The sequence below is a fragment of the Triturus cristatus genome, chromosome 2_2 (assembly GCF_964204655.1).
Source record: "Triturus cristatus chromosome 2_2, aTriCri1.1, whole genome shotgun sequence".
Lineage (NCBI taxonomy): Eukaryota > Metazoa > Chordata > Amphibia > Caudata > Salamandridae > Triturus > Triturus cristatus.
Window position 1 is genome coordinate 970,915,391 of NC_140582.1, and position 15,924 is coordinate 970,931,314.

At 43.4% G+C, this 15,924-nt stretch overlaps 2 protein-coding genes across 3 annotated transcripts in view; one reads left to right on the top strand and one right to left on the bottom strand.

Moving 5' to 3' along the window:
* The window catches only part of LOC146863019 (uncharacterized), a 471,045-nt gene that overhangs the window by 369,405 nt on the left and 85,716 nt on the right, over positions 1-15,924 (top strand). The window lies entirely within an intron of this gene.
* Positions 1-15,924, bottom strand: part of CPEB2 (cytoplasmic polyadenylation element binding protein 2) — a 226,879-nt gene that overhangs the window by 144,774 nt on the left and 66,181 nt on the right. For both annotated transcript variants that reach the window (XM_085642400.1, XM_085642399.1), the window contains exon 3: positions 6,988-7,078. In XM_085642400.1, coding sequence (XP_085498526.1) covers positions 6,988-7,078 — 91 coding nt within the window. The remainder of the gene's footprint in view (positions 1-6,987; positions 7,079-15,924) is intronic.

A 15,924-nucleotide genomic window follows, 5' to 3' on the forward strand; every position in this document is an offset into this window, starting at 1 on the left:
TAGGGCAGGCTCACTTCTGTCATCGCAGTTCCATCAGTGATCGACGTCGAGAGCAAAGACTCCTCCGCCGTCGTTAACCAGGCGACGATCGGCATCGAGGATGAGGTCTCCGTCGTCGTCCTGACGACGTTCGGATTCGAGGGCGAAAAATACCCCTCAGCCATTGTCGTGCAGACCGCCGTTGTCTAGACGACGTTCGGCGTCGAGAGAGAGAGTCCCTTCGTCGTCTGCTTCACATTGCCGTTCGACGTCGAGGCAGTATTCTTTGCCTGCTTCTCATCGGCACCGGTCGCCGTCGAGAAGGCGTTAGACTTCGAGCAGACTGGATGCCCAACAAGCGGGAAGGCAGGAGCCAAGATCGACTTCTGGAATGCGTGCAGGTTCAACGTCGAGAGCACGCTCAACGTCGAGACAGGCCTCGGTGCGGTCTGGGGATGGATCAGTGGTCCTAGTGACGGATTCAGCTTCACGCTATTCGTCCTCTCACTCATCCAAGGGGGCTTCTCCAAGGTCAGCTACTCCGCAAGGTCGCTCACATAGAGAAGCTGCTAGCCATGCCCGCAGGTCTCCTTCAAGACAACACAAGACCCCTTCTGCAGTTCAATTGTCGCCAAGATGGCTGCTGCCCATACGTCACTGGCAGGACTCAGGGGGTGACAAGGAGGATGCAAGAGTATACCAGTCTGGTGCATAGATCTCTTCTTCAAAGATTGGTAAACGAAGTGGACAGAGTGAGTCCTCCCAGGCATGCACACCAGAAGTCACCTGAGAGACAGCGCCCTAGATCGCGTTCCCCCAGGTGAGAAGAACGTGCAGTCAGATCACAAGAAAGACCCCGTGATCATCGAGGAAGTAGAAGAACACCATCTACTTCATCGACTTCCTCCACCCGGTCCTCAAAGAGGGATTACTCCCCCACACCATCGGACAGCCCGGTCTCCAGGGTTTCACCCATAGACGACATCAACACATACCATGAGGTTCTGCAGAGGGGTGCTCAGAAACTCAACTTTGAGATGTCTGTCCCGCAAGTCACGACGACTGTAATTTGAGACTCTTCATCAGAAGACTGCATTTCGACCGTTACTTCCATTGGTTCCCGGGATCCTTGACCCCGTCATGGATACCTTCTTAACTCCAGCAACCATCAAGGCGGTGCCGGCTCGCATCCTAAAGAAATATAAGCCGGCTACCTGTGATCCGGTCTTCGTTAAGATGGACCCTCCTGCAGACTCGGTCATCGTAGCGGCAGCAAGAAAGACTCCTGCTGTATCGGCTTCTTCTTCTGTTCCACCAGATAAAGAGAGCAGATCTCAGGACTCGTGGGGTCGCAAAGCCTGCACGTCTGCGGCTGCATCCCTTAAGGTCTCCAGCGCGGCTGCGTTGCTAGGCCGTTATGACAAAGCTCTCTGGGACTCTTTGGAGCGGTTCAAATCCAAACTCCCAAAGGAGGACTAAAAGGATTTTGAGGAGATAGTCGCTGAGGGATCTTTGGTGGCAAATCAAACGATTAGCACAGCGGCAGATGGAGCGGTGGTATCAGCGCACTCTTACGCGCATGGAGTATGCGCCAGGAGATCGTCCTGGTCAAGACTGACAGGACTAAAGCCAGATGCGCAGCAGAGAATCTTGAACCTTCCATTCTCTGGCTCTTCTCTCTTCGGCACGCACGCAGATGAAGAGATGAGTAGGATGAAGACCGAGTTGGACACCCTCAAGGCGGTTGGGTTGGAGAAAAAGAAGGAATTCAGACGCCGCTACAGACCCAACCAACGCACAAGGGGCCTCAACAGAGGGTTCAAACCCCTCAGTGGTCCCAGAATAAGACCCAGGGAATTGACAGTTTCGGGGAGGAAAGTCCAACAGAGGTAGAGGGGATCACCAACAGCAGTCCTCTACCACGGCGAGAGCAGGAGGGAAGTCATGAGCAGTGGCTTCCTCTGCCGCCGTTGCCCACTCCAGTGGGAGGAAGTGCTTCACAACATCTGGCAGAGTGGGACAGCATCACAAAAGATCGCTGGGTGCTGAATATACTGCGCAATGGATATGCGCTGTGTTTCCGTGCGCTTCCAAAGGACATACCACCGAAAAAGTCTCGTCCTCACCAGTTAAAGCTGCTTCGAAAGGAGGTGAGGGCTCTTCTTCAAAAGCAGGCTATAGAAGAGGTTCCACCTTCTCAAATAGGAAAAGGAGTGTACTCCAGTTACTTTCCTGTCCCCAAAAAAGATCAGGAGCACAAATTTCGACCGATCCTGGACCTACGACTTCTGAACAAGGTCATAGTCAAGGAGAAGTTTTGCATGTTGGCCCTTCATCAAATATGTCCACATCTGCAAGTAGGGGATTGGATGTCTTCGGTGGACCTCCAAGATGCGTACTTCCACATTTCCATTGCAAAACGTCATCGCAAGTACCTACGGTTTGTGGTCGGCCACAAACCTTATCAATACAAAGTCCTGCCCTTTGGGCTCAAGTCGGCCCCGCGAGTCTTCACCAAATGCATGGCAGTGGTGACGGCTTTTCTGCACAGACAAGGTCTCTTCATCTATCCATACTTAGACGACTGGCTGCTGAAAGGTCCATCCCCGCGGCAGGTGAGGCACGACTTCCAGATCTGTCTACAACAGTTACACGATCTCGGCCTTCATGTCAACATGGAGAAGTCAGTACAGCAGCCCACCCAAACGATCCTGCTGATGACGTCACATATTACATCACTCATGACATGGTCAGTGACATCACTGATGACATCACTGATTACATCATCCTTGTGTAAGAGTGGCAGACCTCCTCTTATCCCAATATAAACTTTGATACACACATTGAAAAATACAAACTAAAGTTTTGAAAACTATAGAGATACCAATACCAGTTAGAACAACCTATTCAGTAATTCCAAAATCTACATACGCATCCACTCATTCATCAACACTTCTATATAGTCACTCATACATGTACTCAGTCATCATATGTACTCATACACCTATACATCCTGTTACACACCTACACTCATACATAGAGTTACTCACACACATACAAATAAACATACATTTACTTGCATATACAGCTATACACAAACACCACTACATTTACTTCTACAGAAACGTACACAAACTTACTCTCTTAAACAATCACTTCTAGAAACACATACTTATTTATACAGGAACTCTTCCAATCTCTCACTCCCATATATCCTCACTTGTATACATCAATACTCACATATACTAGTTTAAAACATATGGACTTACTCATAAAGACACTATTGAGACAGTCATTCACTCTCTTACTCACCCATACACACACACTCATCCACCCATACTGTTCTGCTCACATACTGTCTTCAAAACGCATACAAACAGTGAGTCACTCATTCATGCATCTATACGCTAAGTAACATCCCCCACTGAACCATACAGACACTCATACGGATACTCTAAAAACGAACTATTAACCCATATACACACACTCATGTAGCTACTCACCAACCCATGCAGCCACTTATACACAAAGTGAGACACTGATCCAGATATTTAAATATTTAAACATTACTCACTAATACTTGTATTCACTAAGATACTGTTAATAAGTCAGTTATACAATTAATTTTACAAAAAAAACATCCATTTAGACACTTATTTACCCATTTATTCTTCCATTAACCTTTAGATATACATATATAAAAAAATATTTATTTTTCAGAAAGACACATTCACTGGATGATGTCATCAAAGATGTCATCACTGATGACATTAGTGATGTCATGAGTGATGTCACTGACCATGTCATGAGTGATGTAATATGTGACGTCATCAGCAGTGGATTGCGGTCGCGCGAGTTATAGTTAGCTGAACTAACTATAACAGGGGAACTTCAATGGTTGTGTACGAGTGAAATGTCCAGCTAACTATAACGTGTGTGAAACCTATGGTTTTTCAATGAATTTGCAAGGTTTTTTAAATGCTAATTACTAACTATAACGTGTGTGAAACCTGTGTTTTTTTTAGTGAATTTGTAAGGTTTTTAAAATGCTAATTTATGTATGTATTCTTATATATTTATTTTACAATAAACTACCTATGTATATAGTTATAGATTGACTGTATCCTGTCATATGGAATGGCTCAGCTCTTTTTTTTGAATTTGGATAAAGTTGAACAGCATAGTTAATATCTTCTATAAAAACTTATAAACAGTTTAAAATGTTTTTTTTTTGTAAGGGTTTTTCACGGAGCGCGCACTGGCAATTTTTTTTATTAAACGAAATGTTTTTTTTTTTTTTATTTACGAGGTCCTTTAGGGACCCCCTGAGAAGGCCGAGGGGGTCAGGGACTCTCTACCCTGCCCCCTTTTCACGTTCTCCACCTTTCTTTTTCACTGTCACACACAAAATGGCATCCAACACTTCCTGATTTCGACCGATTGGAATGTTGACTGACATCTGTACTTTTAACTGCAATTTTCTCAGGAACTACTGAACAGATTGACACCATATATGCAAAAGGCACATGCCTGACCTGAGGACTACCTCTTTGCCAAATTTCAAGTAATTCTGTTCAGCCGTTCGGGCTGTACCTTCGACTAAAGGTCCTATGGGAAAATGCGTTTTGGGACCCCCCCTTCTTTCTCAGCCCCCGCTTGACGAATCACCCCGGGACTTTCACAAAGATAAGTCAACCGGCGCCAAAGTTATTCAAAATAGAATTTTCAGATTTCCTATGGGAACTCGGTCCAAACTATAACTATCTACTGGCGATCGCCAGTAGTAAGTATATATATATATATATATATATATATATATATATATATATATATATCACATGTAATATAGTGTTCATGGGCGGGAATATTCTAATGCTTATGACTTTGATGATGATCCCCTGGAAGAGAATAAGCTTTTACACAGGCCTGACTCACAGGGCTGTTGGTGTCCACAGTTTGCACCTTTAGTCATGTAAACAGCTGTCGCTTTGTACAAATGCCCCGCTGAATGTCGGCAATGAAAGCTGCTACCTCCACCAATTCATAGAGCACATTATGAAAAATGTCCTGAAATGGAAAACTGGCATTCAGCGCTATATTCTAGGGTGAAATGAATCTTCCAATTTTGACACAAGGAAGCACTGCACACAAAAAAACAACAAAAAAAATAACACAAAAACACAAGTGATGTGAATAGTTAGGCGCATTTTGGTTGTTAGCGTGCTACAATTTGGTGGCGATTTAAGTGTAATTACACCAAGTGGCATAATTTGAGGAATTTCACGAAACATGAAATTCGTAAAATTACCCAGGCACAACTCAAATTTTGCCTAGGCCTACTGATATCGAGGTTCTGCACCTTTGAGGATTAGACCTGGTGAAATGTACAAAATGGGCCTGAAGTATCACTGTTCTAAGTTTTAAGTTCTCCATTCTAGTCACACAAGAGTCATGTATCTGGCACAGTTAGAATAGTAGATTCACTTTTGATAAAGGCTGGAGGCCCCTCATGTCTAGCACTTAAATGCTATATTGGATCAACAAGACTAAGGTTCAGGGCAGGATGCACAGGTCTGCACACAATCTCTCAGCACTGCAGTGTTAAAACAACGATTGTACCTAAACAGTATTCATTAGAAATGCTGTACGGATGTACTAAATCCCTGCTTAAGTGGACAAAAAGAAAGCTTTGAGAGCCTTACCCCCATATAGATGAAGCCATTCCCCTGCATACGTTTATGTCCTATGGATCATACTTCTAGGAAAGGAGATAATGATGTTTCAACTCATGGTTTAGAACCAATGTCCAAACAGACCCACATGAGTGTACTAAGAGTAATATACAAGTTATCATGGAGACAAGCCATTTTTTCCAAGTGTTAGTACAATGGAGGCACATAAGAGTTGTTCTTTGATAGTTATTTTAAGTTTCAGATAAGCTAGATTTCAATTATCCTTTTGACAAAATATTTGTGAGCAGACTATGGATCAATACCTAAAGTTGTATGAGCAAAAATGTGATCTTATGTTGAGGCAGAAATGTTTGTAGCCTCCCAATTACGCTTGCCTATTTTCAGGAAAATAAATGTTGTCATGTGAGGTTTATGTTTTTCCACCCCTGCCTGTGCACCAATTTCTGCATTTCAGCCACATTTTACTGATGGGCTGATTGAAATAAGATTTTAACACTTAAACAAATGTTGGTAAATGAAGCAGGATGATAACTGAAGTTGTGCACCCTTTGCAAGTATGCACTGGATGTATAGGCACCGACTCCTCTAAAGACACAGAAAGGCCCAGGTGCATAGTTGGCCCAGACAAAGAGGAATCTTTAATTGAATATCCCAAACAAAGAAAGTACACGAAGGGCCTTTGAATAAAGATTCGCCCTTGGAGGCTATCCAGTGCACCTCAACTGAGGCTGGGAAGAAAGCAAGACATTGCCATTTAGCATTTCACACTTCTGTTGGAATATCACAAAACTCACTTTATTAAAAATAGTTGTATTTAACTTGTAAAGTCTCTGATGGGTCGATCCGAGGGAGGCATACCCTTTGACAGCTGAATTATATTTGTACTTAACAATTTTAGATAATCTCCTCTTGATAAGCCTATAAATGCAGAAAAAGTGCAGTTGAAAAATTGTTTTTTCCGCTCCATTACAGGCAAAAAAGCTTTGACAACTGAATTACACCCAACCCTTGATTACACTCCAGCAGAATCAATTTAATTTACATGCAGATGCCAGTACAGAACGCTGGGTTTTCTCGTTATGACCACAATCTGCAGCCAATATATTCCACTCCTAATGCATAGAAGACAATGAAGCGGTAAGGACAGACTGCAATCACATCCAGCAGTTGGATAGCTGTTGCACTGGATGTCTAACCTGGGTATATCAGTCGAAATCCATTAAATGGTGCCAATGAGTAATTGTTGCGTGACTGGCTTCTACAACACCTCGAGGTCAGAACATTCAAAACACAACAGTAGCGCAAATGAACTTACCTTTCAGCGGATCATGCTCTGCCCTCATGATATCAATTAGAGAGTTCTCCAACGAGTGCATGTTCAAACTGTCGTACATTCTATTTCGATCCTGTAATGAAACAAAATAAATATCTATGTCAAAATGCAGTAAACTTTTGTATTTGACAACAAAACAATGGTGTCTACCCACCACTTCAAAAAATAAGCATTGACATATCCAATAGGTCTCGCCTTTGAGACCTTATAAGTCTTGAGCCATGCAGCACATTAGCCTGGGAGCTGTGCTGCCAGGGACTGAAGAGCTATACAATTACTACGCACTGTGATTCAGCAATACATGCTTGCCTCAAGAACATTTATGAACACATTTCATGGCTTTTTAACGCACAGACAGAAAGACAAGTGCCTCGATGCAAATCAACAGCACTATAACATTCTGTATGCGACTGCATCACTAGAGTATTGAACAGCCCATGAAAAAAAGCTGTGAAGTACTTTCCAATGACAGAGAAGTCACATCTCTCGTGCCCAAGCTTTTATTCACCAAGCACCCTTCTCCAGAGTTTACCTTTCCAAACACTGCTCGCACAATCAGTTGATCAGCAAGCCCCGGCCCTGCCCTCTGTCCCAGCCACCTGGGCTTAGGAGCAATGGACATAGCACCAACAACAAAATGCTTCCTATTTGTCAGGTTGAGGAGAAATAATTGATCAACAGGGACAGCGTCCGCATCATTTAATCTGTGCACCTAAAAACTAAAAAATTAAGTTGACATTATGCAATGTAACTGGTGCTTTTGTAAAGCGGTCCAATGGCTTTGTGTCAGTCAAGTTCTTGCTATACAAAAAATGCCCCTAAAAACTAATCTGACATGGTCTAATGTAACGAGCATTCATGTAACGCGCTTTCACACCTTCAGGTCGCCAGAGGTCACATTATATAATAAATAGCTCAGTCCCTGGGGAGCTGCTGTGAATGTGCTCCGAAATTAGAGCTCAGAGAGGAGGAGGAAGACCGGAAGCGGCAAAGGGGCAGGCATGCAGCGACATGGGAGGTGGCTGGGACAAATGGTGATCCCATTTGTCAGGAAGAGGGGAAATGATGAATAAACGGGGCGGTGTAGGCATCACAATCTCTGCGCTCCTCAAAACAAAACAATTAACCTGGCCTTGTAAAGCGCTTAAATAACTGAGTTAGTGGAGTTCACACTCTTTAAAAATGCCCCCCAAAATGTATTGGACATTGTGTAATAGAACTAGCGCTCATGTAGAGCACTCTAACACCTTTGGGTTGCTCGAGATCACATTATATAAACAAGCGTCAGCGAAAATGAGACAGGAGTTGCACAAGCCTTGCCATCAACTGTGCTGCAAGGTTGGGCTGCTGAAGGTCCAGTGACAGAGGCTCGTAAAGCAACAAGCAGCGATGCAAGAGGGGCTTGGGGGAAATCTTAGCACTTTGAAGTGAGAGAAAACTAAAGATGCGATTTCAAAAACAGTCCGAAGTGTCTACATTTCAACTCTGTATTTCAACAGGGTGATTAAGTGAGGGACGGGTGCCGAAGCTGTACCACCGAAGAAAGGCAAACAGTGACACGAGCAGGAATCAAAGAAAATAGTCCCCCCCCCAAATGAACACAAATGCAGAAGCGTAATGTTAACAGTAATAGGGCGGTGCTCTGGGGGAGGAAACCAAACAAAAAGGAAGGACAAAGAGGAAGGAAGGATTAACTAATAACAAGCAAGCATTTTGGAACAATTGAAAGAACGAATATAAAGGCAATGGGCGGGCTTATAAGCCCACAGAGTGAATACAGCACGTCTCGAGAAGACAGCGCATGAGCTGCCTAGGCTCGAACTAATAAGTTACCGGAAGCATGCTCCATTGGTGTACACAACAGACACCATGTTATCACGGACATAACATAACTTAGACATACACACCAACGCAGGATGAAAATTCTATGACAACTGGCTAGCCTGTGCTATAGTTACACCAACCGAGAAAATGTTTAATGAATATATGACATTTCAGTAGGCCAATCTGAAGCATCCAAATAAGAACACGGCTGAAGAACCCATTAAACAATAAATGCACTAAGTATTAGCAAAGTCAATAAGTCTTGCCAGTGACAGCTTTTGATACAGATGGCTGCTGCTTAAGCATATGTGGGGCCATCATGGAATGACTTTTCATAAACAGAAGAAAAGGAAATGTATCAAAAATGGCCACCACATGGGAGTGACCTCTCAGCAATAATTTGGGAATGTTTCTCATGTAAAAAATAAAAATAAATAAAATAACATATTCAAAGACCTCCAATGAGCACACATGGGCAGCGATCCAGGAATGAATTAAAATCCATTTAAAGATGGCAGCCTGCCAAAACCGTAGCGAGCACTAGTGACAGTGCAAGGATTGGAGGTGGGGGGAATCTAACATACATTTGAAAAATAGCAAAGGGACCAGGAAGAGATAGGGAGTGAAAATAGTTCGTCATGTACTGCACTACAAGGTTGACATTAGCATTGGAAGACCACTCATTCCATTAAATTGGCGAGATTGAATGGTTTCTTCAGTGAGTCAAGAAAATGAGGAAAGACAGACGTAGAGAAGATAACAGAGAGTTAAGAAAAACATTGACTAATGAGTAAGTGGCAGACACAAAGCCTATATTGGCTACAATAGGTCTGTTTGCCAAAACACAGTTCTAAAGGACTGAAACCTACAAATGACGTCCATTTCGGTTTTATGATAGAATTACATTTTCTCAAACATTAATTGCCATCAAATTACCCATACTGATGCACATAAACATTTTTAAAATGTTTAGATATTTAACTCCGGAACATGTATGAAGGAAATGCCGGTTATTTTCTTTTCAACCCACAGCTTCTACCCAAATCCAACAAGCATGAACCAAATCAAAACAAACTATTACCTTTAAACCTTTCTAAAATGTTATCATACAAACAGTCCAATACATATAGACTGCTACCAGGTGCAGTATTAACATGCAGTTTATGCCTAAAAGATAATCCTTTTCAAAAGGTGAAATAGTCTGCAGGCAGTTTTATTTTGCTTTGCGAACTTATGTTGGGTTAGGGACACATTTTAAATTTACAGGCTGAAATACTGATTAACTGAAACGGCAAAGCACCCTTTTCTGCAATATATATATATATATATATATATATATATATATATATATATATATATATATATATATATATATATATATTACCTACTGGCAGTCGCCAGTAGGTAGTTATAGTTAGGACCCTGTTTCCATAGGAAAACCGCAACATTCTATTTTGAATAACTTTGGCGCCGGTCGACGAATCCCCGCGAAATTTTCAAAATAGGTGGGGCGCTGCGCTCCGCTCCTACCCTGAAAGTCTCGGGGGGATTCGTCAAGCGGGGGCTGAGATAAAAGGGGGGTCCCAAAACGCGTTTTTCCCATGCATTTTTCCATAGGACCTTTAGACACAGCTACAGCCCGAACGGCTGAACAGAGTTCCTTGAAATTTGGCAGGGACGTAGTCTACAGGTCAAGGAAGTGCCTTTTGTAGGTTTGGTGTAAATCTGTTCAGTAGATTCTGAGAAAATAGCCTTTAAATCAATATATATATCTGAGCCAGCTTACGGTGCGCTTACGGTGCGCTTACCGTACGCGTACGGTGACGTGCGCGAGCGCGATTCTGATTGGCTGTTAGATCTTAGTAAACATTCGAATCGGTCGAAACCAGGAAGCGGCGCCCGCCATTTTCTCTCTCGCACTCTGAGTGGGGATTAAAAAACAAAGGACAAAAACATGTAAAGGGGCTGTTTAGACAGCTTCTAAGCACCTAGCCATGTTGGGGGAGTCCCCAAAGATCCCCCAAGGCCAAAAACGGAATTTTAATTTTTTCGATAATTTCGCCGTGCATGCACGGAACGAACTGCGTTAAGTGGGCGTGCACGCCACGAATGGGCACGCACGCCGCGAAGTGCATCATGCGTACATGGCCCATCTAGCGTAACGTGGGCACGTGGTGCGCATAGCGCACCGCGTGCCCACCGTGCGTGCACGGCACTAACTGCGTAAAGTGGGCGCGCGGTGCGCGAAGCGCACCGCGTGCTCACTGTGCGCGCAGCGCATCGTGCGCGCACGGAACAAACTGCGTTAAGTGGGCGCGCACGCCACGAATGGCGTAAAGTAACTTAGCATTTAAAAAACCGTACAAATTCACTGAAAAAACCATAGGTTTCACACACGTTATAGTTAGGAATTAGCATTTAAAAAACCTTGCAAATTCACTGAAAAAACCATAGGTTTCACACATGTTATAATTAGCGGAAATTTTACTGATAAAAAACCAATGAAATTCCCCCGTTATAGTTAGTGCAGGCAACTATAACTCACGCGACCGCAATCTTCTGCTGATGACATATGTGTCTTTATGGAAAAAAAATATTTGTAATATATGTATAGCTAAAAATTTATGGAAGAAGACATGGGCAAATAAGTGTCTAAATACAGTATTAGCATCAGCAGAGGATTGCGGTCGCGTGAGTTATAGTTGCCTGCACTAACTATAATGGGGGAATTTCATTGGTTTTTTATCAGTAAAATTTCCGCTAATTATAACATGTGTGAAACCTATGGTTTTTTCAGTGAATTTGCAAGGTTTTTTAAATGCTAATTCCCAACTATAACGTGTGTGAAACCTATGGTTTTTTCAGTGAATGTATATATATATATATATATATATATATATATATATATATATATATATATATATATATATATATATATATATATATATATATATTAAAGCACCAAGATAGGATAGCATATCACTAGGAGTGCACTTATACCAAAGGGTGTCTAGGCGCTATAGCAGACAGGAAACCAAAAGGAGGCGCATTCAAACAATCAACCTGGACTGCCTTTTCATCACTGAGACATGGGCTAGGGACGCCTGTGGCCTGACCTAGTAGACGCTGTCCCTCCTGGCTACACTCTACTTAGATGTGACCATTAGGTTGTAGGGGAGGCGGCCTGACACTAGTGGCACGTGAGAGCTTGAGTTGTAGCCTTGGTCCTATGGAGAAAGGCTAAGGCATCTCACTGGAGGCAGCCTCTTAGGGGATTAAGGTATCTGAGAATTACACTTTTGCAGGCCTTTTGATATAACGCCCACCTGGTCCACGATTTAAGTTCGCGGAGACATGGCATAAAATCTTGCAACCATTTGTTACGATCGCTCAGAATACCATCCTAGGGGACTTTAACTTTTATTTCGACAACAGTCAGGATAATGATTCAGCTCGATTTCTGATCTCATGACAAACCTGGGTTAGGAGCAACTGGTTCAATCTCCGACCGATACGGTGGGTCGTACCCTGGATGGCATTTTCACTAACCATAAGAACTTAGTCTTGAGGCAGTTCAGCCCCTTTTCTAGGTTGATCAGTGGCTGATTGGGTTCAAAGTATTTTTGCCATGCCCTAGAATGGGAGAAAAGGGTTCCTCTCCTAGGCATATATGCTACAGGTGTGTAAAGAAAATCACAGCTGGAAACTGGGAGACCGCTCTAGCAACGGTGTTTGATGCTAGAAATAGCTCTACAACAGAGTTTTTCTGTGAGCGGATTAATGCAGCCTTAGATATTGTCGCTCCACATGAAAACTATTATCAAAAGAATCAAACCCTCAGCCTTTGGTTTTCGGCAGAGCTCATGTCCCTTAGGCAGGAATGTCGCAGACAAGAGCAGAAATGGCAGTCTAACCCTTGCCTCTGTGAAAAAGGAAAGCAGAAAACTCTTCTTTGGAAATATAAACAAGCTAGCTTTCAGGCCAAATCATGCTTTAACAGAAAAGATTAAGTCGGCTGAGCCTCCGAGCCTACATCTGCTGAACTCCTCTCAAGAATTCGGTGATGAGGTTTCAGTCTATTTTCAAGATAAGGTCCTTAAGATTGTTCGATATCTCATCCCCTCTGGAGGGGAGGACCGGTCTTTGGGGACTCCACTCAAGATTCTAGGAAGAATCTTTTCTCTTCCTTTCCACAGATCATGATTCAGCAAACAATGGAACTTCTGCTGGGCTTAAAATCGGGTGTTCCATCGTGCCCATCTACTCCCGCAACACTCCATTTGGTTCCGGAACCAGTTTCCAAATTCCTGTGTGAGGTGTTTAACGACACGCTACAATCCACAGTTTACAGGTAAGTAACTTTTGTTCTTCTCCAGTATTGGGGTGTCTTTCATAGATTCACATGCTTGAATAAGAGTAGTGAGCAGTGATATCAGAACAATACAAGGTACATAAGAATCAATGTAACCACAATACCCTGTTTGAAAAGACTATATAACACAACAAAAGTACCTGGTATACAGAAGGGAAGCATCACAGGCTCACCTTATTTAAAAAGATTACGAAGGACTGCTTGACTGCTTGTCCCACAGCTGTGTCAGTGTTGTCAGCAACATCCAGACAGTAGTGTCTTGTAAAGGTGTGTCTGCTGGACCATGTTGCAGCTCTGCAGATGTGTTGAAGAGGCACCCCAGCAAATAGCGCAGTGGAAGAGGAAACCTTTCTGGTAGAATGTGCTCGAACAGTTGCCGTAAGTGGTTTTCCAGCTTATTGATGGCAAAAGGCAATTGCAGTAGATATCCAGCGTGCAATTGTTTGTTTGGTGACCTGATGTCCCTTTCACATCCGTCCGTAGGCCACAAAAAGTTGGTCATTTTTATGAATAGTAGCAGTTTATTGAAGGTAAAATTTCAGACATCTCTTGACTTCTAAAGAATGAAGTGTCTTCTCTGCAGGAGTTTGAGGAGTAGGGAAAAAAGTTTTAAAAACAACTGGTTCATGGAGGTGGAAATCCAATGGCACCTTGGGGATAAAGGTCGGATTGGTGCAGAGCAAGACAGAGTCTTTGGTTAATTGAAGAAAAGGCGGTTTAGCCAGGAGTAGAGAAGTCTTCCAAGTAACGCATTTGAGATCGACTTTATGGATTGGCTTAAACGGGGGTTTCATGAGCTGTGCTAACACAATGTTCAAATGCCAAGGTGGAGGTGGTCGACGAATTGGAGGAAACATTCAAAAAAGACCCCTGAAAAATTGTTGAGTTACTCTTGACGAGTAAAGCGAGTTGGAGCCATCTTGACGAAACCGTGAGATTGCTGCTAGAAAAACTTCAAGGGTAGAGTACGAGAGGCCTGATTTTGCCAGGTGTAAAAAGAAAGGCAAGAGTTGTTCTGGCTTGGAATGAATTGGATGTACTGGAGCTTCATTGCACCATAAACAGAAACTTTTCCATTTGAGTTTATATGTTTTCACAGTTGAAGCTGCTCTAGACTTAGCCAAGACCTCTCTACAGTCTAAAGGAATGTCCAAATTCACAAGTTCATAGTGCTCAGGTTCAAAGCTGCTAAACGTAGAGATGCTGGATCGGGATGACAAATTTGGCCGTGTTCCATGGTCAGAAGATTTGGAAGAGGGCGAAAAATGATCGGGTCGCACTGTGACAGGAGCAGCAGTTCCGTGAACCAGATTTGTCGAGGCCACCGGGGGGGCTATTAGAATAATGTGACAGGGTTCCTTCCTCATTTTTCGCAGAACTTTGGGACTAGAGGTATCGGTGGAAAAGCGTAGGCATATATTTCGACCAGTTCATCAAAAAGGCATTCCCGCATGACTTTGGTTGGGGAAGCCAACTTGCGTAGAACAGGCATTTGCGGTTCAGGTGTGTTGCCAACAGATCCAGATGCGGGGAACCCCATAATCGAAAAATGTGATCCAGAGTGGGTTGATGTAATTCCCACTCGTGATTGGTCGTGGATGACCTGCTCAGGGAATCCGCAAGTTTGTTCGATGCTCCCGGAACATGCACTGCTGTGAGGACGATGTAATGTTGAATCGCCCTATCCCAAATTTGTTGAGCCTGAAGGGACAGCAAGATGGACCTTGTGCCTCCTTGTTTGTAGATCAACACCGAGGCTCCTCGTATGATGCTGCGAAAAGCTCTCAGAACCAGAAATATGGCCAGTAACTCCAGCAGATTGATGTGCCATAACTTTTGTTGAATGTTCCACTTTCCTTTTACAGTTAGGCCTTGCAAGTGCGCCCCAACCCGCGAGAGATGCGTCTGTCGTGAGAGTGAAATTTGGAGTGTCCACCAGGAATGGACGACCTGAAGAGATATTTTCTTTGAGAGTCCACCACAAAAGAGCACTTTTCATTCAAGATGTGACTTGGACTATAATCGCTGAAGGATCCCGAGACTTGAGCCCATTGTCTGTCCAATTCCTCCTGAATAGGTCTAATTTTTAGGCGGCAGTGAGGGACTAGAGGAATGCAGGAGGACAACATTCCTAGTAAAGATTTCAACTGTCAGACAGAAACTGACTCTTTTAGACGGATGGAAGCTGCTAGATTGCGAAGTCGTAGACGTCTTTTGTGCGACACAAAAGCTTTTGCTTGCTTGGTGTCTAGAATGGCTCCCAAGAACAGTCTGTTTTGAGCTGGGAGAAATTTAGACTTGTCCATGTTGAATGTGAGGCCCGGAGATTGGAAGAGGGACCTGCAGAAAAGAGTTTGTTTGGATGCCTGTTCGAATGACCTTGCCTTCAGCAGGCAGTCGTCTAAGTATGGAAAGATTTGCACTCTTTGTAGGTGAAGGTAAGCTACCACCGGTGCAAGGACTTTTGAAAACACTCGGGGAGCGGAACGAAGGCCGAATGGAAGAACTTTGAATTGAAAGTCTTTTACGGTCACTCTGAATCTGAGAAATGTTCTGTGCCGCTGCAGAATGGGAAGATGAAAATAAGCATCATGAAGACACAAAGTTGTCATATACTCTCCTTGAGATAGAAAAGGAAGTACCTCCTAAAGGGACAACATGCGAAAAGTTTGTTTTTTGATGTATTTGTTCAGGGCACGTAAGTCCAGGATGGGGCGCCATTC